Here is a 23,491-nt window from a genome sequence, read left to right on the forward strand (position 1 = left end):
TTGATACTTCTCGTTTAAGTTGTGATTTGTATTTTTTAATTGGACGTTCTGTTGAAATAGTCCGTTCGATGATTTTCATATTAAATTTATTCTCATTGTTAATTATTTGATATCGAGTAATTACAGTGAAATAAATTACACCGAAATGAATAATTAGATACATATATCGAAATAAAATTAACGACCGATGAGCATTAAGATATCTATATGGGAATTTAAATTACTCAGGCGGAGAACTCGATAATTATTTACAAAGTGGACGATCTCATCGATTTCAATGACCTTGAAATATATTGATAAAATCAACATTCTGAATAATTTCTCTCTGTTCGTGCTACTCGGCTTTGGATATTTTTTTTCCGAAATAGTCGTAAAAAGCTTCGGTTTGATGTACGTTACGATTACGCTTCATTGTGGCACAGAAGAAGTCATCTCGTGGTATTCGTACTTTCATACGAGCCAACCTAGTTCATCTTCGATAATCATTTTCAACCCAGGTAAGAAAGAACAATCAATGGTTTCGATTTGGATTAGATAATCATTCGGTCGATCGCGCGGTCGAGAGACGCCCGATAACGCTACTGTGTAATAAGCTCAGATATAAAATAATAAGACAGATTCAATTCACATCAAGCTCTGTATTATCTGTATTATCGTCATTTGAAATTAGGAACATCGTAGCCGTGATATTGGAAGAAGCGACTATTTGATTTTTAGAACCGTGATATCGTCGTCGAAACAGAATCTTTCGCTTATGTATGTCTCGGGAACTATAAAGCGACCGTAACGTGTCTAGAGAAAAGTTGTTCAGAACATTGACCTTGACAACATGTTTCAGCATCATTGAAATTGGTAAGTTCGTTCGCTTTACAAGTAATCACGGAGAATTTTCTTAATCTGTGTTCAAAGGTTAATTTGTTACTGTAAGCGTTCATCGTGAAAAAAATCTTTTCTTTGATAATATCGAAGTGTGTTTCAAGAATTGTTTCAATGCTTTATTTCCACCTTCTTATCTCGAAGAAAGAAAGAAACTGGAAGCGGTAAACAAGATATATCTAATGAAAGAATTTATCTTTTATCAATTTAGTTTCATCAATTTAATTTGAGCTTCATCTATTTTTAAATGAAATCGATCCAGCATCCTTTGAATCAATATGAAGGACTGAGTATTGCAATCGAATCAATTGTTCTCCTAATCCTTTTAACAGGAACATTCAATAAATCCCCTTTAATCAACAAAGCCACACCGATTCTATCCTCCCATTGTATCAATGAACAAACGAACTTAACTAGTAGAAAATACTATCAAAGCTAGTCTTTGCATGAACAAAAGTGGAGTTTCAAGCGCATATTCAAATAGATAAATAGAAAGGAGGCTAATTCGTTGATCCTCGTTATTTTATGGTGTATAATTTTTTTTACTCTTTTTTTTTGAATCTGCTAAATATTATTAAATATTTCATATTATGCGTAATCTGCAAATTTTTGCGCTTATAAATTTTTCATAAATATCGTATTTACGCTTTACTAAGGATAATGTTACAAACATTATTTTTAAAAATTTGCCTTGAAATTTACATCACTTTGCTTGATCAAACTACGCTATTAAAATCGAGATGACTGGAACTGCTGTGTGAATTTACTATTTAATAATATCTGTCAATGGTAATTTTCCCATATTTTTTTCCATATCGAAATATATTGATAGACTCACTTTCTTAATTTCATTAGTTTTCGTTATTGACTGGATGTCACATTTACAAATTGTGTCATAAAGGGTCCACCTTCTTTTACACACATATAAAGAATTTCATTGATTCTTATGAAAATATCGGCCGAATTACGTGAAATATAGACTCACCTATCACGCAGTTATAAAGAATTTCATTAACATTAGAACCAACGACCTTTATTTTACCTAAATACGATATACGTACATAAATAACTAGAATTAAGGCGATATGACGAAAATAAATAAGCACATATATGTAATTAGTTTTTGTTTTAATAAAACTGAACATCAACATTTTTCCTACACATTTTTAGTAATCGGAAAAATAACAAATTTGTTGCCATTCTGTTATGTTCACTGCTTCGGTAGTTCTAGTGTTAATTTCCTAATTCCTAATAAGAAGTTAAACATTTTTTCCAAGCGCGAACCTATCGCAAACCTACCAAGAAGGTAAATCTACCGAGCAATCAAAAGCAAATTCTTAACATTCGCACACCAATTCCAGTCACCTCGTTTAGAAAAATTCCCGTCTCATGAGAAAATTTAGGAACCTGGTATATCCTGATCACTGGAGTGTGTAGCCTTGTTTTTCGCCACGGTGTCAATGCCGGCGCCGCAGGCAGGATTGGCGCTCTGATAAGCCGGGTTTTTGTAGCTGAATGCTGCTGCGCTCGAACTGCTCGTCGAGGAGAGCAACGGTGGCATCGAAGCTGGCTCCGAGGGCAAATCGCTGTCGTGTTCGTTGCTGGACAATACGTTCGGTTCGAGACGCTCGTAATCGGTCTCGGTTGCCTTGTTTCCAAGTTCATCCTCCACGATGATCGCTTCCACGCCGCCAGGATAATCGAGATCCGAGTCCAAGTTGCAAAACTGAAAATGTGGCTTCCCTTGAGGCGCGGACAGATCGAGGAAACTCGGACGCGCCGGTGTCTTGGAGGAATCGCTGGAATCGCAAACGTCGTACAACGGTGGCGGATCGATTATGTCAGTTCCAGGTGTGTTTGGCTGGGAATTCGTTATCTGCGTCCTGATCGAGCACTGGTCGGAATCGGATGTCTCTGCCTGGCTGGCCGTCGATGTCGTGTACACGCTCGGATGCTTCTCCAGAGTTTCTGCAAGGATGGATATCATCTCCCTTAGACCATGCTTTTTCAGTTATTGGATGGAGCTGCCCGATGGATCGAGCTTTTTCCCTTTTTTTTTTATGTTGATGAGCACTTTCGCTCTGCGCGTTCTTTCCTATTCCGCACATAGGGCGTATTGACTTTCTTCTTTTTATTCGATACGGTACGAACTTTGATATGATTTTTAGCGAAGAAAGGTTTGGCGAATGATCGAGATGTTTCAGATGGATTCCAGTTTCAATCAGAGAAATATCGATTGCATCTATATAACGGTTACTTTAATCCCTCGATGTTAAATGACGTTTCTGGTACACCGTGTCAAAATCTTCAATAACGCGTTAGAAGCATTCGATGCTGAAGAATTAATTATTCCATATTAGAAAAATATTTGTATTTTACAACGACATAAATTGTTTCTTTTTCGATCATTTCGAATATAGAAAATGTAACAGTTATTTACAAATAACAAAGTTATTTATTTTACACGTTTATACGTATACATTTATTTTTCTCCTAATTTAATCGTATTTCAAGAAATGAAATCCATCTGTGTTATCATCTTTGAGTACCTAATATACATATATAAATAAAAAAAATTGCCCTGAAATTTTATTTTCTTCTTTTTTCATACGAATTCAAATCTTAAGTAGCTCCATAATTGGAATTCTGTAATTTTTTCCTCTGTCTATGATTTGTCGTTCATTTAGAACATAGAAATTCATGTTCGGATCAGTGTATTCAATTGTCGTCAGTTTATTTAACTCTTCAGGACTATCATGGCTGAAATTTTACGCTATGCAAATTTTGTTCTAACATTATGATCATAGTAATACCATCTCAATGTTATTTATGACGTCTGAAAAAAATAACTTCCCTGTATTTCATTTAACATTGAACATAATGATAATAAAAGTTACATTTATTTGACCTTATTGATTTTCAAAATACAGAAATGTATCAAGACGAAATCTCACGATCAATTGAGCGATTTTCTTTAACGATAGTTTTTAAAACGTTAATCGGACATTAATTTCGTTCCAATAGATACGGTTCAATCAAATAAATGCAGTTATGCGAGAAAACGATATACCTTGATCATTATCGGCAGTAGGCGTACGCGTGGCAAGACGACGAAGTCTTCTTGGAGAGTTGCAAGATGCTCCAGATGATTGCTTGCAGCTCGACCCACTTGATGTACCTGGTGATAACTTCCGAACTGCTAGATCACACAGCATGTCTACGGCTTCCTGTCTGCAAGTTACAAAATATAATCAGACCACAAAGTAACGTTAACGTGTAGAGAAAGTTTGAAACGCTATCAGAGTAATATGGTTAGACAATCATTTATTTTTAAGGAAATAATCTTCGTAACAGTTTCGTTCTCACATATACGTATAATATTACAAAAAATATGATAGGGAAGTACGGACATTTATGTCTGCTGATACCGAGTTCTGAGAAATATTTGATGAGATTGGGAAGAAAACGATTCATTGTGAACTTTTGAAAAGCAACACAATTCTAAAATTTGATGCGTATAATCTTTAGCTGAACGTAATCTCAAATACAGCTATTTTTTATTCTGATTTTTAACAGATCGTTTTAGGAATTGAGTTTAATGGAAACCTGGAGAAATTATTCAGTGGAATTACGAGATATATGAAGAACAGTCATTGAAAGGAACGTCGTATATCGTACATCATTCAATAAAATACTAATCTTATGAAAATACGTTGCCTTTCAGTTTCTCTTACATTTCGTGTTTTAAACTTCCATCTTCTGAAGTAAGTAATATAATAATTTTTATACTCATATGTTGGGAATATCAATGTCGTGAAATATATATTTACGTGCCTTTTAAATACTTTAATCAATTGAATTAATAAGATTAAGAGATAAAAGTAAGTAAAAAAGTTCTACTAATTCACTGATCGATTTTTATTAATTTCCATTTCGTTTAATATGTAAAATATACTGTTTTATGTCGTACTTGCCAACACAGATACGTTACTGGTTATGATAATATGAGAATGTTGCCAAATTATGAACAGCTTTTGGATTTAGCTCGTTAACTTTTAACTATAGACCACTCGTATCTGAGAGTAGTGTGTGAATTTTCACTTTACTACTACAATCTAGTGGAGAGATTTTGGAACTATAGTATTTGAGTACTTTCAATTATAAAAAACTTTAATCAAAGAAATGAAAGTATTCGACAAACTAGATATATATTAAAATAATTTACAAACTATATGACAGATACCATACACATACGCATTTATAATTGTATTTGTGATAATGTAGTGATTTAAGTAATAATCGCAGAAGACTGAAAGAATTTTTGCCGAACACACCGATGACGGATACAAAAACAGAAAAATAGAAAAAAAAAAATATTTAATATCTTGGGAAGCAAGGAATATGTCTTTACAAATAGATTTATGAGGAAAGAATAGCCCGATAAATAATCTCAAATTTCCAAGGCAAATTTCCAAAAAAGTTTTTAGAATTCTCACTTTTCTCTACAATTTAATTAACGTACTTGCCCAACATAGCAACTCAGCCATTCATATATCACGCAGTAAAACAAAAGAGACATTAAATCATCGCGTTAAATCAACGGTAATAATTGGCGCGATTTAAAACTTTCAATTAGAAGGCGAGAGAAAGAACGAGGGTATCGAGGGACGAATTAGCGGGAATTTATTTTTCCATTGAATCTAGAAAGAAGAATGGAGGTGTGCCTAATTACGGCAGAGAAGTTTACCTCAAACTGGTTCGCGGTGGACGGAGTGGATGATCAGGTTCGGTCGGAGAAAGCGCGGAGACAGGAGTTTGCGCGAGATCTCTGTACAATCGAAGTCTCACGGTCGGGCCACATTGTCGCAGCAATTGGACGGCCTCTTCGTGGCTCATGGGAGACAACGGTGCACCGTCCACGGCGACTATTTTGTCTCCGGGTCGAATTCTGCCGTCGCTTAACGCCGGCTCCCGCACTAATGCCCTCACGTAATGACCCAGAGCGCTGCTGTCTGCCTTCCTCAGAGTGAAACCCAGACTTCCACCGACCTTTGTCATTTCTATGTCGAATTCCTGCCAGAGAGATTGCGAAAGAGAGTTTAGGCCACTTAATCTCCATGACGCATTATCCAGGGTTACCGCTTCCTTTCGCGTAAATGAAAGTCGTGAGTATGGAAATTTGGGAACGTGGGTATCGTTGGTATGAAAGCTAGAGGATGTTTGAACGTTTTCAGAGGATCGTTATTTGTCGTAGATTGCATGGAACTGAGAGGTTCATAGAATTTATGGGTTTAACATTTCCTTTTACCTCGTCAGGGTCTCGCGAGATGCGTTAAATCTTTTGAGAGTACGTTTATATGACTAGAAAAATTTGATACCGTGACGATGAAATGCGTAGAATTTGATAAAAAGAAAGCTTCGTTTGAAAATAAGGATATTGATATGTAACGTGTATGGACGTGTAAAATTCAGTAAAATAGAAATTGCAGAATTTCTAAATCAAATAAATGTCGTAATATATAAAGTCATTTGCAAATTAATGGTATCTGTACATATCGGACATATGTATATGTATATAATCAATTTTTAATTTTCTCTAGGTCTATATAAACATTTTTAATAAATAGGCAAACTAACTTTTAGTTATTTGAAATAAACTTGGATGTAATAAAAGTGTTTTAAAGTTTCTCTTTTTATCAAATTCAGAGAGCAATGAAAAAGCTATGAATAAATTGCTTTACAGTCTGATTTTTATACGCTTCGTATCCGTTAATATGTTCAACGTACAAACACGATGGGTTTGTTATAGATGCATTCGAAACCGTGTATACTAGGGGAAATACCGAAATCTAAATTGTAAACGAACTTCGATCAAATTTCGTATTCCTCTTGGGATTTCCTACATGTAACAGTAACAGACAGCATATTCACTGAACATATTGTCCGATAGAGCCAACGGATTAAAAATGTATTTTCAATTTACCAGTTATAGCCGATATTGTGCGAGCAATGGTCATAAAGGAGCATGTACATAGTTTAGAATTAACCTATTGTTTCTAATTTCAACGAATCGAAACTACCATAATAAGATAACTTCGAGCTTACTTGAATAACTTCAATAACTTGAAAATATTACTTTGGTAGTAACAAAAAAAAAAAAAAACAGAAGAAAGAAATTATTTTGCTAGTTGAAGTGAATTTAAAAATGATCATCATCGTCCTCGTTAATGCCAATAATGGTAGTATCTCGACATTGATATCGTATTTCACTTTCGATCTTCCGATTAGCGGTCAAAGGGGTGGAAAATCGAGGAATTCAGTGATTCAGTGATGCAGGAAATTCGGCTATCTAGCGGATCGCAACAAGGAAGGATTCTTGATAAGAGTTACTTACGCCGCAGGGTTCGATTTGAAGAGGTGGCAGGGGGTTGAGTATTCGCAATGGTGGTGGTGGCTCGCGCCTTGCCGGGGGTGGCGGCGGTGCACCCGGTGGTGTGACACTCGTATCACCCGGAAGTCGACACACCACCAACTCGACCGTATTGGGTGTCGTTCGTAGAACTTCGAGGGCCTCCTGCAACAAGTTGCATCGAGAGGAGATTAAAAATTTTATCGAAACTGATATGTGCCAGTCTGTAACACGAACGATTCAAAGAATAGCATTTGTGTGTTTAATTATTTAGTATCAGTTCAAGTATCAGTAAACTGAGTTTTATGAGAATTCTTTTCATTATAACAATTATAATTTCATGCCTCGTAACTGTTTTAGAACAAATGTTTGTATATAAAATACTTGTTCGTAAAATGTTCTTGAAACCGTATCCCGAACATTTAGTTTCCTTTATGCAATTTCGAACGATTTCTAAAAAAAAATTTCTAAATTAGACAATTTCTAAAGAAAAACAGGAAAAGCAAGAAAACCGTATGAAACCATATCCCGAACATTTAACGTTTAGTTTCCTTTTTGCAATTTCAAACGAAGAAATTTCTAAAAAAAAAAAAAAGATCAAGAAAGGCGTATGAAAGTAAACAAAAAGTGAAAAGTTCAAAATCTTTCTAAAAATTGTACAAGCTCATAAACATCGAGTTATAATACGACACAGTTTCTATATCGTGTTCTTCATCGCGCAAGGTTCAAATCGTTTACACTTTACGCTATTCAATTTGCAACGTAGTTACTGAACTTATACATAAAATTCGCAGATTAACGATTAATGCGTTATCTCATAAGAGAAGGTAGAAGGAGCAGCGTACAATATAAACTAATATTACACCTTGATTCTCGAGGGACAAACGGGCAACTGCACGCAAGATAGCGTCGATCTTTGCTCCGAGTTCCGGATGTAGCTACATTATGCTAATCAAATGCAAATCTCTAAGAGCTACGAGAAGACAAGCCCGTAGCTTCCATCTAAAGCTGTAGTAATCGCTATTTTGTCGCAGCCAGCTCATCGAGTTAAGCGTGATGGACCAAGACTAAGGAAAAAGGTTTGCGGTCACGGACGAAAGTTACTCCCGCGTATAAACGAACCAGAATCCTGTAACATTGAATCGTTTAGGTTCGAATAATTTGATATTATTTATTTAAAAAAACTGTTTGCAAGAAGTAATATTACTTAGAAGAACTATTAAGCGATATTTCACAAGAAATTTTAAACGTCATGTCTCTTTTCTTATTTTCCTTTATTTTACTATTTTCGTGATTTTTAATTTTCCAATTATATTTTATAAGATTATGCGTTATTTTCAATCGTGCAGAATATTCCTATACTATTTGTTTTCTAACACAACAGCAGATATTTCTGATCACCGACTAATTGTAAGTGTACGAGAATTTATATTCTATTTGATTGTTATTAATTTTCAAGAAAACTTTTACAATTTTTGGGTGATTTTCAAATATTTGTATTATATCGATTATTATATACATTTAACTATTGCGTTATGTATTTTACCCTGCTTCTTCGAATACGCTGATCGTACTGAATCTTTTACATTTCACATTGAATTTTATGTTATTATTAAAAAAAAAAATACGAATTCATTGGTATTTATTAAAATCGTTTTTATTACTAAATACTGTTAATATTTTATTAGCTATTCGGTATCATCGTTATTACTAAAATTACATTATTAAAAATATGGAATATTATTGAAAATACCAAAAGTTTATAGAATAATAAATATTTTACGCTTACATAGTTAGTGAGGCCGGTTAAAGGAATTCCATTGGCAGCCAGAAGTATATCGCCAGGTTGAAGTTTGTTGGATAAGGCTGCCGGTTGTTGAGGAAATAGTCTTTTTACCCTAACAGGGCCGGCAGTCCCACCACCGGAAACGCTCAAGCCAAGTCCTCTGCTGCTTTTCTGCAACGTCACTCGGAACGTACTCTCTGAAAATCATACAAAATGCCCTCAATTTTAAAGCAACTACTTTAAAAGCGAAGTTTTCTCCCTTTTAAGCTTCTGAAGAGAAAGTCCACTTCGTACTACCTGGGAGATAACGAAGTTATAATTGCTGTTTCTCTAACTACCGATTTCAAGGAATTTATAATATAAGAGTTAGCGCATTACAAACGAATATGCTTTTCTCTAATTAGTGAATCATTGATTTCTTTCAAAGAGAATCGTGTACTTCATCGGAGAACAAATTAAAAACGAAGTATTTTGTGGTTTGTTCACCGCGTCTAATTAGATGTTTTACGAAACAAAAGTCTCAGAAACGTCGTTTCGAATATACGATATAAATTTTGATAAATGCGATGATTCATTTTGTGTGATAAATATGCACGTTACGTATCCTATAAGGTAAAATTATTTCTACAACTGCGATTCCACTTGATTCTAAATTTTCTATTTGAAATCGAAAGGCAAATTTTCAAATTCGACTATTAAAAATTCTTGCTTCAGATTATCGCAATTTCGTTTCACGAGCTAATGTTCGATATGTAACAAAATATTCATGAAGTATAATTATGAAATAATATTTTAATAATCTAAGTTCTCTCGTATAATGTTTCCACTTAAGAATTTTTTTTAACATACTAATCTAATAAAAAATGCTTGATATCGATTAGTACCTTCATTACTAGTCATTCTACGATGTAGGCTGGGCGTGTGTTTTTCTTTAAAATCAATTTCACCTCTGACAAATACATCAGAAGCTTCGATCGAGCGGTTTGTTTCGCGCTATTTCGACCAGTTTATTTCCATCGAATGGGTACAAAGAGAGCGCAAAAAAAGCGAATGGATCGTTCGTTTACACTGCAAAGACAGAGCACGCCGTCCGTAAATATTTATACCACGAAGAAAGAAGGAGCACACGGTTCTTTTTTACCAGAACGCGCACCATTCCCGAAATTGTAGTCGGCTTGTAATTTACGATGCCTCGCTACTCTGACGCATGACCTAATATTTGGAATTGGGCTAGGACCCGAACAATTACTTTCTACCCCTCTGTTATATGTAGTGTCACTGCATCAGCTGCATATTTCAGTTGTTACAGTAACTTTCACGGGGTGTAACGTCATCCTGTTGGTCATAATTTCAAGCGATTCAGCGGTTTACGAGAAAAGCGTGTTTACGAGATGCGTGTAAATGCGCAAACAGAAACCTTGACAATTCGAAACATCGCTTGAATTTTTTGACAATTTACAGAGACACGCTGATTTTCTACGATGTATTTATTGTTGCTATTTTAGTTCTCATAATTGTAAATATCATACTTGGATATGCGGATGAAGCAGAATTTCAGATTTAGAATGAAAAGCGCTAATGCGATGTTGTAACAAATGCAAAGTTTATAATCTTTGGAGGAGGATCGACGATTTAAAAAATTTAAGGAATTTTGGGATTTAGCGAAAAAGAAAATGTTTAAACGTGTAAACACTTGCAAATATTTCCGTGAATGTTGTTTTTGAACTTGTATGTGTACGCGTGTGACGTCTGGAGAATATCGAGAAAGTTTTAAAAAACGCTGTTTATCTTCCAAATGCCGTGATTTTTCGACGTGTTTCAGTATCTTTAATTTAACGTTTATGGAAAACTTCACTTTCACAGCTACTAATATACAATGCACAATTATTTATCGAGCAACTTCGATAACCATTCGATAACCAACATTTGGATATACTTTTAAACAATTATAATTAAAATTACACGACGAAAACAGAAGTACGTATAATTGTACGATAATATTCTAATTTCAATCAAAATCAACGTCAATTTTGCCAAAAGATATCTACATATATTTCCAGCACATAATCATAAAAAAAGGGACATCGAAATCTATCATTTTGACGTTCTTGATAACTCCAGCATTTTCATGTTTTAATATTTTTATTATAAATCTTCCGAACATATTGAAGCTACAATTTATTTGAAATTTCTTCTTCTTGCACGTAGATGACAGGTGATGACAGAACAAAATTCAATGGACCGTATTGGCCAGTCAAATTTTTGTATTTTGGGAAAACATTTCACGTCCATCAGCTTAATGTTTCTCCCAAACAATTAGGCCCCATTCATTTCTATAATTACATTCTCATAAACGTCCATTAATCTTTCTAAAAGGCGAACCAAAACCAAACCTCGTTGAAATTGACCACAGTTTCTCTGTGATCTCTGTACCAACTTTTTTTGCCTCCTCGCCCGCCTTCTCTTTTTGTCATGCGGTCGTGGACTTAGTATGGACGAGCACTAGTTCGAAATGACTCGCCTTTTACCGGATATTGACCCGATCCGGGCGACATATCGCGCGTATTGTTCACTTTGTTCGCCATTCAGATCGACTCCTCTCAACGGGTAATTTACGTTTGTCACGTTATTGTCCGGGATCGCGCAGTGTCGATCTGTCCAAAAGTGCTGGCCATTGTTGGGATCGTTTCGAAATCGTGGATATCCTGAACGAGTTGGCTGATCATCCTCTAAACGTTCCGGCAAGTTTAAGAATCGATATCCGAACGATTTACGGCTGCCATGTGTCATTATCAGCGGTTAACTGGACCGGAGTGAGCGAAAATTCGAATACGAGACATTTCGAACATTCGATCGCGTTCCGAGAAGATGGTAAAATTAGAATGTCGAATTTTCTAGCTTGTAGGATTTTAAATATGTAATGTAGAAACTATTAATCTAGAATAATTGTAATTATCGTTAATTATTAAGGTATATAATTATTAGGCGTATAAATGTCGTTTCCTTTCAAATGAAGCTTTAACAGTATATCATTTCTTCGAAATATTATATTTCGTTAAAGTAATCTTCGCATGATTCAGCGTATCTCTTTAACGATTAATTAATTTCGTTAATCCAGATTTACTACTAATTATATTATTAATTGTTTAATTAATTTAATATTTAATTAAATTATACATTGAAAGTTCTAAGCCATAAGCCAACTTACAATACAATACAATACGTCGTACATCTCTTGCGGTATGTTTAGTCAGTCAATTGTCAAGATTGTGAAAATATGTAAAAACATCAAAAAGTACATAAACATAAATCATATTTGCTGGTAGATCGTGTTCTAGTATTATTTCCTCTTTCACGAGAGATTTTAATTGAACGTTACAATTGCTAAAATTTTCCAAACAAATCAATCCTATCTAAAATCTATAAAACTATAATCTCGATCAAACTTGTTAGTAACCTCTTAACGATAATTTCCTGATAGTAATTGTATTTGATAATGTTTATGCGACTGTAAACAGTCCATGAAGCAGAAAAAGAATTAAAAATTCGCAAGTTGCAACGACAACTTCGTGAAAGTAAGAAGCGAGCGGAGATTTTGGAATTCGATTGTTTTCGTTCTTTTATGAATAATACATTAAAACAACTGTCACAGACTGCAGTAAGAAATACAATTTCAATAATGGTACATGGTTGTTCGTAAATTTAACAAATTTGCCGGAATATACTCGAGCAGGAAATCCTTGAGCGTGAAGAATCTGCACGTAATATCAAATTGCGTTTTATTCCGCTGAATTATCTCATTTTAATACCGCGGATTTTCGTAGTTTCAGAATTTCGAGCGAAATGTTCGTTTTATCGTTGGTTAGATTGTTTGGAAGTAATAGAGTGGATGGTTTTGTCGGCGTTTGATAAACGCCTCGTAAAATTTAAGCGTGGTACTCCGCACGGTGCAGTGTTATTGCTGCTAATATCGTTGCTGATGCATCTCCACGCTCAAAAATAAACTTACTTACGTGATGACATAGCGTGTGCTATATAATTATTATCACTTACGAATTATGTAAATTATGTGGCATTAGTTTGGCATTAATAAAATTACCGGAAACTTGATCAAATTCTGCTTAGAATAGATCCTTGTGATAGACAGCGAACTTTGTAAATAAAATTCAGATAAAGCGTAGAAACGAGGTGATAATGAGAAAATATTTGTTCTGGAAATTTATTCTTTGGCTGTCTGGAAATTAAACATTTTTATGAATTATTAATTTTATTCGACACAACTAGTAGCATATTTTTTATGAAATATAAATATTTCTACGATAAAACAAATATTTTGTGTAATATATAGTTTCTGTATATTGCAATTAGCTTGTGACAAATTCTAATCTAATTTAGTTTCTGTAAAATTGCAAAGAACATGTCCGTAATAGGAATTTTTAAATAATCGTAACACTTTTGCAAATTGATAATTGACGTACGTTTCTATAATATGAATAAAATAGTATAATGTATAATATACTATGTGATAATGAACTCTAGTGTGCTCTATATAATTGTACTATTTCAGACACCGACTTTTATTATAAAAAGCATATCGATCACTATTTTAGAATTGTTACATTACAAATATTTCTCTGCTATTTGTTATAAATACTTCTGTTTGCGAGCTTTGAGAAAAAAATATAATTTAAAATAACAATTTTTTTTTGGTTACTATTCAACGTTGTGAGGAATATTAATGCTTCACACTTTAGCAAAATTTGTCTCTGAATGAAAAACTTCTAATGTTCGTTCATGTTTAAAAGGACACTGTGTAATATTAATGGAATGAAAACGAATGAAGAGACGCATGAGCCGAGTTCAAGAAGATTAATGTTCTTTTTTCTCATCACTTTTGAATTTATTATTCTTGGTAACCTGACTTAATAATTCTTAATGAATTTTCTGTTGGAGAATTCCCTAAACTTTGTTGGGACAACCGAAATTTTCGAAAGAAATAGTTTGGATACTTTTAATTAGTTTAATCTTTTCGTTTCGTTATAATAGTACGAGTGGACAATAACATGATTTACGTTATTATTAGGCAATCTTTGTGGTGATGAAAATATCGTTCAAAGATAGTCTAATTCGCAAAAATTATCTGTAGTGAACTAATTATGAATTCTGAAAAGCTATGGTTTATTCTGATACTTAAAAATTTACTAGGAACTTTTACTATATCATACGATTATAGTTTTCGTAGATCTAACAATTTTGCAATGAAACTTTCTATTTTATTATAGTAATTTTTAAGCATCTGTATGATAATTACATAAAGTTTAAAGTTAAGGAAGAATACGCGTTCGAGTTCTATCAGTATTATGTACAATTTTATTTTCATTCTTATTTTAGAATTTTATTCTTATGAAGAATATATTTTCAATTATTAGTTAATTTACGTATATATGTATATTTTGCGAATAGATTTTATTATTAAAAATGCCATTTTAACACCGCACGAAATTAATACAGAAATTACAAATTAAACAAAATAATTCTTCTTTTCTTCTCTTATTCATTACTAAAATCTCATAATATTTATTACTTTACATTCGTGAAATTAAATCTACATCTTTTGCTTTGTCAATAATTACGTCAATTATTTAATAATTTTTTATTTAAATTCGAGAATGTTATTGTACATATTAATTAAGGATATTTACAAAACGATTTAACGATTTTCCGTATAAAAATTATTTTATGAAAAACGCAAAGGTCCTTTTATAACCATTAATATTAATATATTGCTTTTTAAAAGTTACGATCAATGGCCTGATATTTTCTGCAACTTGTGATTTATAGGAAGCAAGTGACCACAGTAAAGCGCCCAATCTCATCGATCTGAAAATATGCAAATGCCTCCTGTGGAACGTATGTAATCGCCAAATTACTAATTCAAGCAAGCTCTCCAAATTCTGCTAGAGCACATCTACTAATTTAGGCAATCCTATCTGTAGTTAAAGAGAAATCCAAGGCTCAACCGTTAAATAGAAAAGCTCTCAGAAGCGAAATACCAGGGAGTATCTGTTGAGAATTTATGATCCATGAATTGGAGAACGGTTAATAGTTATGGTTGGACGTATAATTTAATTTTCATTCGTCCCTTGATGAAGAGAATCCTCTAGTAACCATTCGTCAATCTCATTGTTCCTGGCTTTCCCTTTGTCCGTCAATCAATCAATTTTAATTAGGTAATTAACGTCGTTGCTTTCTTTCATCATTTTTCACAAAATAATTAAATTAAATAGTTAAATAGAACACAACGAAATGAAACGATTGAAATAGAAAACTATGAATCACATACGTGTATACAATCGCTCGAAATCTCTCTTGGATATAAAAATAGGATTGACAAATAATGGTTATTTTTGAAATTTTTATAATTAGTTTTCAATAACTGACAGATATGCGATGAAATATTGACAGCTGCAGGAGCGAGACAAGTTATGGCAACGAGTTACATCGCTATTGTTTGTTTCTACCGAGGTTCTACTATGCTTTAAAATACCATTTTCGGTGTGAAAATCTGCTTTGCTGAAAGCGAGAAAATTCACTAATATATGCGCACAACGAGAATGTTCGTACCGAAGCATTTATTCATCGAAGATGAGAACGTGTTTTATTATGCTGCATGAAAAATCAACTCTCCGAGCATTAATGAATTATTTTAGTAAAAAATCGATGTACGCGTTTGTCGTGAAATCTAATGTTGTTCTTCGTAATATTTATTAATTCATATTATCATTTTCAGTTAAAACTGGTTTCTTATTTCATGTTTTCTTGATCATAGTGGCACTCGCTCGGGGATTAAACCAGGAATATTTGATCAAATCTTTTAAATTTCGTCTCTCATAGGGCTCTTTGCGTGTCTAATAATCATTTCAGCTGCTCTAGGATCAACCTCACATGATTTTTCCCACGATAACGTGGATAAGATTTACTTTGCTAGAAAATTCCCTCTTTTTCCGATAATCCGCCTTTGTATATCGATTTGTTCCGCTCACTCATCCTTTGTTATCGATCGTCATAATATTATCTGGAATTTCACGTTTTAACAGAACCAACATTCCATTTTATTCTTCTTTATATTACACATAATTTTAAAATACTCGATGGAGCGATATATATCATTTTAAACAAGCGTTTCCCTAGTATTGCAAATAATATATTGTCTATATAACACATTATTTCATATATTTCTAATATTACTAAACATCGTATTTAAAAATTCGTTGTGTTTAACTTGACAACTTGTATTACTTAAAATTTTTAGTCTTCTGTCGTGCAATGCCAAATTATTTGCACCAACAACTTGAGAGATTGAAGACTTTAGATTACTCTAGATTTAGAAGACTCTAAACGAAGAAATAAAACGGTCTGAGCGATGACAGCTACGCAAATCAATTTACACCGTCTATGTGTTATAACATGACAATTTACAATATTTTAATTCCATCGGAGAATAAAATATTTTCTTTTGTCAACAAATACTCACTCTCATAAAAAACGGAATCTCATCACGTAAGAAATACAATAAATTGTCTTAAAGAAACAAACATATATTTTAAAATACAACTCATTTAAACTCGACATCGTCGCTAATGACCTTACGGTCGATGCGACGCAAAACCCAGAAGAAAAAGAAGAAGAAGAAGAAGACGACGACGACGATGAAAAAGAAGAGGAACAAGACAATAGAATTTCTCAAACAAACGACTCTCATAAATAAAATTTAAGATGCTAAAGATGTCGTTAATAACCATAGACACTTGATGTGATATTAAATTCACATACGCACACACACACACAAAATATCTTTCCTACAATATATTCCATTTCACTTTCTTTAAAAAGAAGCATCTGTTCTACTTTTTCCATATCAATCACATTCAACATTCACCAGTCAGTAAGCAAGAATAACCCCGAACGTAAGCTCCCTGATGAATTCATTTCTCCTCCAGCGACTAATTACTCAAAGTGTAGGCTAACCGCGGCGCGACACAAGGAGAACGATCACTCTCGTATTTCCTGTGATTTCAAGTGTTGGTAATATCCGAGGTAGGTCTGCTTGAACCCTGGCAAAGTGGTCCCGGTTATTAGCTGTTCGCTTTGATATCACGTCGGATCTGACTTCCACCCAGCAGACGTTTCGATTTAGCCGAGATTAGATCTCTTGATCCTATTTGCAGCCCGTAGATACGGCCGCTGATGACGCGAGGATCCGATAGGACTATGCGTGAGCGCGTTTTGGTCGGCGATCAACGACAATTAATCAAAATTTGATTAAAATGATTTGCGTTCTACGTAGATCTTGCTGTTTGCTTTTCGTCTCACCAGCGAAACAGATCATGCTACCCGTATGTCTGTTCCTTAGTTTCCACGGTTTGACAGCTACTAGTCACATATAGTCGCAACACTGAGCAGACTAAATGGTGACATAGAATCAACTGGTTTCGTGGGATCATTACACCTGTTGTGACGATCGATTGTAAACGTTGACTGTTTCTGCGGTTGAATAGGTTCGTGATTTTGTTACAGGATACGTTTGAGACGCGTATACCTTGTGTATCAAGTCTGTGTTACGAAAATTATCGCTTTATTTGATTTGAGGGCTGAACGTGTACCTTTCCACCCTCTTCGTAACTTTAGAGATATCGTTTATCGGAATATTAAAGTATCAAGAGATATTAAAGCATCGGGGATATTTGGCTTCCACCACGTCAATTACACATTTTTTTCGTCTTATTAGGTTTGTCCATTTTCAGCTACTTTAACTTGAAATATTTCTTTCTAATCATAAAGTAAATCAAAAAATTGAAACTTGAATTTTCTGAATTCTATATTATCACACAGGATGCAATTAAACATTTATCTCAATTTTGACACAAACAGGAACGTACCTCATTCCAGCTTATCAAAATACATTCTCATCCAACTGCATCGAACGGAGCTGTAATAATTGTTACGCGTTTTCTTAACGAGATATCGTCGATAAAAGAGTCTCGTAAAGGTCCTTCAAGCTACAGACGAGGATGGTTTTATTACATTTTCACGAGTTGTCGAACAACTCGCCAGACATTCCTCCGTAATAAGAAGATATTGCATTGCACGAGATTGTCATCTCCACATCGAAAGTTGGCGTGGAGCATTCGGGCAGAATTCGTAACGATAAGGTCGTTGTTGCTTTTGTGGTTTCGGAAACGAAGATGCATGTCTCGTGTCGACCCTCGTGCGCGAATTTATCTCGGTAGCGATTTATTACGTAATCCTCGGCTGCACTTGCTTATCGTGACGAAACTGGAACGGGACGTTTTTCTATTTATCAGCCGGACAACAGATTCAGCCGAATGGACGATCGTAAATATCGAGAGAACGCCAGAAACCACCGAGTTATTTTCAAAGTAATTTCGAATACCGGGGTGGCCCGCGAATGCCCCGCCGATGCCATATAATTTACGATGCACTGACACAGTAGATCGACAAAGTAATCAAAGCTGAATGACCATATTCTGCACTTGGTAGTATTATTCTGCGAGTACAATCATGGGGTTGGTTTATTGCATTTGATGTTTAACGTGGGCAGGAATTTATGAAACTGTGTGTACGCGCATTTTCCGGTAGATTTTTGTTTTCGATAGACGAGCAAATTTACGATAGGAAAGATATTTCATATTTTCGGTAAACATCGTGGAATAGTTGTGCCTGGTAAAAAATGTCAAATGATTGAGAATATAAGAGATTAAATTATCAAAGAATACTACGAAATAAATTATAATCGACGCATAAATTACGCCAATAGCTCGAAATAAAGTATATTGCTTGGATGTATTTTTTATCGTCTACACAGAAAACTATAGATAAAGAGTAAAAGAATGACACGAGGAGGTGTCTGAAACGTGACTGAGATGAAAATATCTTAGGTAAATGAAAGGAAAGAGAGTGATAAAATTAATGAAAGCAAGTCAGCGTAATAAGTCCTTCTGTTAAAATCTCTGCCGATTAAACGTAGATGACATAAAAAGCACAGTCGTTTGAACGCAATTATACGATCTTATAAATCACTTGTAAAAAAGTTAACAAAATTCTACTTGAAAAATATGAATGCAGATACGAATATCAGTATGACCAGTTAAATCATCGCATTAATTAAATAGCCCTTTAAAATACGTTCTTTTAATCAATTTTTCATATCGCTTTATTTTTATCCCGTGAAAATCTATGCAAATTTATATAAAACGCTTCGTTTGTCAAATATCGCGTCCAAAGGAATCTGCAAATTTGAAATTTAAAAACCGTGTATATACATATTTTCTACATAATACAATCGCATCTCTTCATTTATTCGAGGATTCAATCGTAAGCCTGTCAATTCTTTCAACTGTCGTCTCGATCGCAAACTTTTCTCTTCATAAAGATCTCTTTCTCAAAATAAGTAGCCAACGAAACTAGTCGCTCTACGTAATTTCATCTGGTCGATACATTACGTCACACAACAAGAAACTGTTATTAAAGTGGTGAGATGGTTTTTCTGCGAAAGTCGGTTCACTCGTTCGAAAGTCTGAGCTATGAAAGAGGACGCTACAACGGGGGTGGCGAAGTTCGATAACACGGCTCTCCCTGTAACTAGGTTATGAATTGCTCGGTGAGAACCGGTCGTTTATTCGAAACATTGGTTGCCCGCTTTATTCGATGTGCGATATCAATATTTCGATATTTAAATAATTTACATTTTATCAATTTTGTATAATATCAAATCGATAAAAGCTATACAAATATGATATGATATGTCAAGGCGTATCAAACAAAGATACGATAAGGTACTATGCCATGTCGAGATACGAATCGTTTTTCTTTTTTTATTTGAAGATTGTATAGACTGTGTGTAGCTAGACTAATTTGTATTGGAAATTTATATATTAGAAGATCAATATATAAAGAATATTTGAGACACGTATCTTGAAAAATATGTATTGCATATAAAAAACGGTGGAGATAAATTCTGAGATGACAGAGAATTTAGGCGTACTTATAATATAATAAATTAAACAGGTAATCACAACAGTATGGATTCGAATTTATAGTTTTAAATAGTTTAATTCTCATTTTATTATTTAACACGGATGATTACGTTAATGCCAATGCGGAAATATTAATTAACACAATTACGATAATAAAATAAATCTTAATATTCAAATTATCGATTCAAAGTTAATGAAATTAGCAAAACAATTTTTCCTCGCCTTAATTTCTACGATCTTAAATATTCCGCGTGACGATTTTCATTTGCGATAAACGCTTCTTAAGATCAAAGTAATACCGAGCCCGACGAATTCTTTCGCGGGAGAAGATAATCCAGCATCTTATGGAAAAGTGGATCTAGATTAAACGAGCTTCAATTTTCCAGTTTTCTGATTATTCGAATCTTCGCCACTCGCGAATTAAATTAACTGTCGCATTAAGAAGTCCATCTAAAATTACTTCTACCCGGTAGATTTTTCTTAAACACCTGATGGTTCTGTATATCTCGCGAAAACGCGAGCAACGAACAGTAAAAATCGTGCAATGGCTCGTGTTACGAAAGCATAAACGATTTCGTATATCTATCTTGACCGTCTTTATTTCGTTCTACTTTCCACCCCCTCGTGCCTGTTCGGCGCGGTAAAACAGCGGAAAAAATTTCGCTGAAACGAGCTAAAAAGGGTCGTCGACCGACATTTGGTTCACTAAACCATCGATCCGATACCGATAACACATCGCCAACGCCGTAAGTAAGTAGGTATCACGCTCAAGTCGGTGATTAATGATGCACGATTCTTAAGGGATCATTCGACTTGCGATCTAAGGGAATTTACTGCGCGCGGCAAATGACACGGAAGTATGTGTTTCGCCAGGAATGCATAGGGTACTTCATAACGCGTGACACAGACTTTAAATTTTTCAAATATATTTTTCACTGTGCATTTTTCTTCGTGATCTAAGATCACTTACGAATAACGTGATAAATTGTGGATTATTGAATTTTTAATTGTAGGCTACAGGTGAAAACATGTTAATTCACATTCTATTTCATTTCAATGTCTTTCTTGTATAGAAGCGCAATTTTGAAATCAAATATTTTATTGACCAATTCTAAAAACTATTAGATTTCAATCAGTATTTTTGTCATTCTCTGGAACATTTAAAAAATATGAATAATATTAATTACATGCAGACTAATACTAATTAAACGAGTTAAACTGACACAATAGCTAAACTAATACTATTCTTTTCTCACAAAATATTATGATCTTATTATCGATTTTCATCGTCGAAAATTATCTTTTTATCTGGTTTTAAAGTCGAGTGTTTTCTCCCAACATTTTAAAATTTCCAAAATATTGCTCGCCGTAGTTTTAAAATAGACGTATTGCTTGCCTTAATAATTATATTTCTGGCTTCCGCAAAACTTCCATCCAAAAACTTACATCTTTCGTATCTAACAGGTTGTTTTCATCCTTAGTTATATCTAAAATCGGAAAATTAAGAAAACCATGTTCCTTTACGCCGATTGACGGTATATTCTCAGTGTTAAAGTTGCGCTCTTATTAAAAATAGAATATGCGATTTACCATGTTTTTCCCCTACGCTCTTCGATTTATAGTATCATCATCTTCGACTATCGGTTCTAGCGATTTGATTATCTCTGACTGAATCTTGTCACTAATTTAGAAAATGCGAATATTTTCATACTCTCTCACATTGTGCGATTTCTTCCCCATTTTACGTCATGATTTATACGTGTAACTGATGAATGATCGATCGAGCGTACGATCGGTTATCAATTTCGTAATGATAACATGGCGGCGAGCTTGCGTACGCATCGCGTATTTATGATTAATGATACCCTTTTCTTTGTGTAATTAATCAAATCCATTAAGCTGGCAACGATACTTGAAAAACCAATAAAGCGGGAATTTTTATCACACGGATCATCGTTCAAAGTCAACTTTTTCGTGTAATTAACTTCAACTTCGGGCTCCATTGTGTACGTACATATCCGCGATGCGAAAGAATCGACTAATTCTCGGATGGCACAGTTCAGTTTCAAAGCTTAGAAGGGCACGTTTCCTTCATAAAATTGCTCTGACATTTAATACTTCTCTCTTATAAAACTGCGCTATTATGTCTAGCTTTTTTATCTTTTCTCTTTTCTTTCAAAATATTATTGAAATGAAAGAAGGGAGAAGCAAGGGACTAAGTGGGAAGCTTCAAAATCTTTTACAAATTTTAGTTTCTATTTATGAAGTTTTGTATGAGCTTCTAATTTAAGATATAATATTAACTATAAGAGTCTGTATAATCGAGAAAGAATTAACAACAACAATTAACATCGATATCATAAACATGTAAATATCTTTTCTAACAATAATTCCTTGCACCTTTGTTCTAGAAGAGAATCGAAAAACTTTCATTTCTAGGAAATTCTAAACTTTCCTAAAAACTACTTGCAGGCGTAGCTATCAATTTCCTAAAAAAGAAGATCAAAAAATTTCCTCCAAATTACTTGCAAGCAAATCTACAAATCTCCTAAAGATCCCAAAAATATTCTAAGAGTTACTTCTACACAAGGCCAAAAATTTCCTCAAAATTCCCCGAAATATCTCAAAAAAAAAGAACTTCCCCTGAAACCACGAACTTAATATGTATCATCGTCAACTTCAGCCGTTTTCCTAATTTTCCGCAGCGACTCGATCGTTCAATCATCCGTTTCCTGCAGCAAGCCACAACCTTCCTGGAAAAGTGGAGGCAAGCAAGTGGAATTTCACGGAACGGACGAAAAGGGCATTAAGGCATGATAACGCGATCGCCATTACTCCGGCTATGAATTACCCCCTGGTGGTAGAGGGTGGGACGCGCGCTGTACCTGGAACCCTGTCGCGGCTGGCCGGACGTCCGCTTGGCTATTCCGTCGACGTAGGATCCTGATAACAACCTGCTCGGAATTAGCAGTGTGGCGTGGCCCGTGGTGCACGCCACCACGGCCTCCAACCTCCGAAATTCCTCTATAACGTACGTATCTACGCTCGCTGAGGGTAAATTAGTCTGCTAGTAGAATAGTAAAATTATTTATGCCCATCTCGCTTGTTACGATTGATCGACCATGCTGCCTAGAAACAGAAGTTCGCCTGGTGATTTAGAGGATGTACGTCAATGTAGGTGCATATCAGGGGTCGTTAATCGACGACGGCTTTCTTCAGGAAGGAACTCGTGCAGTGGCGAATTATTCTCTAGGGTTTCCTTTCTTTTCCTTTTTCGTCTTCTTTTCTCGTTTACTTTATAGACGAATCTACGCGGAAGAACGTGTGGTGCTCCAGTGGTTAAAGAACTGTGAAGTATCATGC

The 23,491-nt window shown here is 34.5% G+C and overlaps 1 protein-coding gene across 1 annotated transcript in view; it reads right to left on the reverse strand.

Moving 5' to 3' along the window:
* LOC117230867 overlaps nt 1–23,491 on the reverse strand; it is a 223,942-nt gene that overhangs the window by 8,177 nt on the left and 192,274 nt on the right. The window contains exons 5-9 of the mRNA XM_033488747.1: nt 9,075–9,268; nt 7,271–7,450; nt 5,624–5,949; nt 3,947–4,107; nt 2,284–2,844 (exon numbers count right to left, since the gene is read on the reverse strand). Of these exons, the coding sequence (XP_033344638.1) occupies nt 2,284–2,844; nt 3,947–4,107; nt 5,624–5,949; nt 7,271–7,450; nt 9,075–9,268 (1,422 nt within the window). The remainder of the gene's footprint in view (nt 1–2,283; nt 2,845–3,946; nt 4,108–5,623; nt 5,950–7,270; nt 7,451–9,074; nt 9,269–23,491) is intronic.

This window comes from Bombus vosnesenskii, unplaced genomic scaffold (assembly GCF_011952255.1).
Source record: "Bombus vosnesenskii isolate JDL3184/JDL3185 unplaced genomic scaffold, Bvos_JDL3184-5_v1.1 scf7180000013263, whole genome shotgun sequence".
Lineage (NCBI taxonomy): Eukaryota > Metazoa > Arthropoda > Insecta > Hymenoptera > Apidae > Bombus > Bombus vosnesenskii.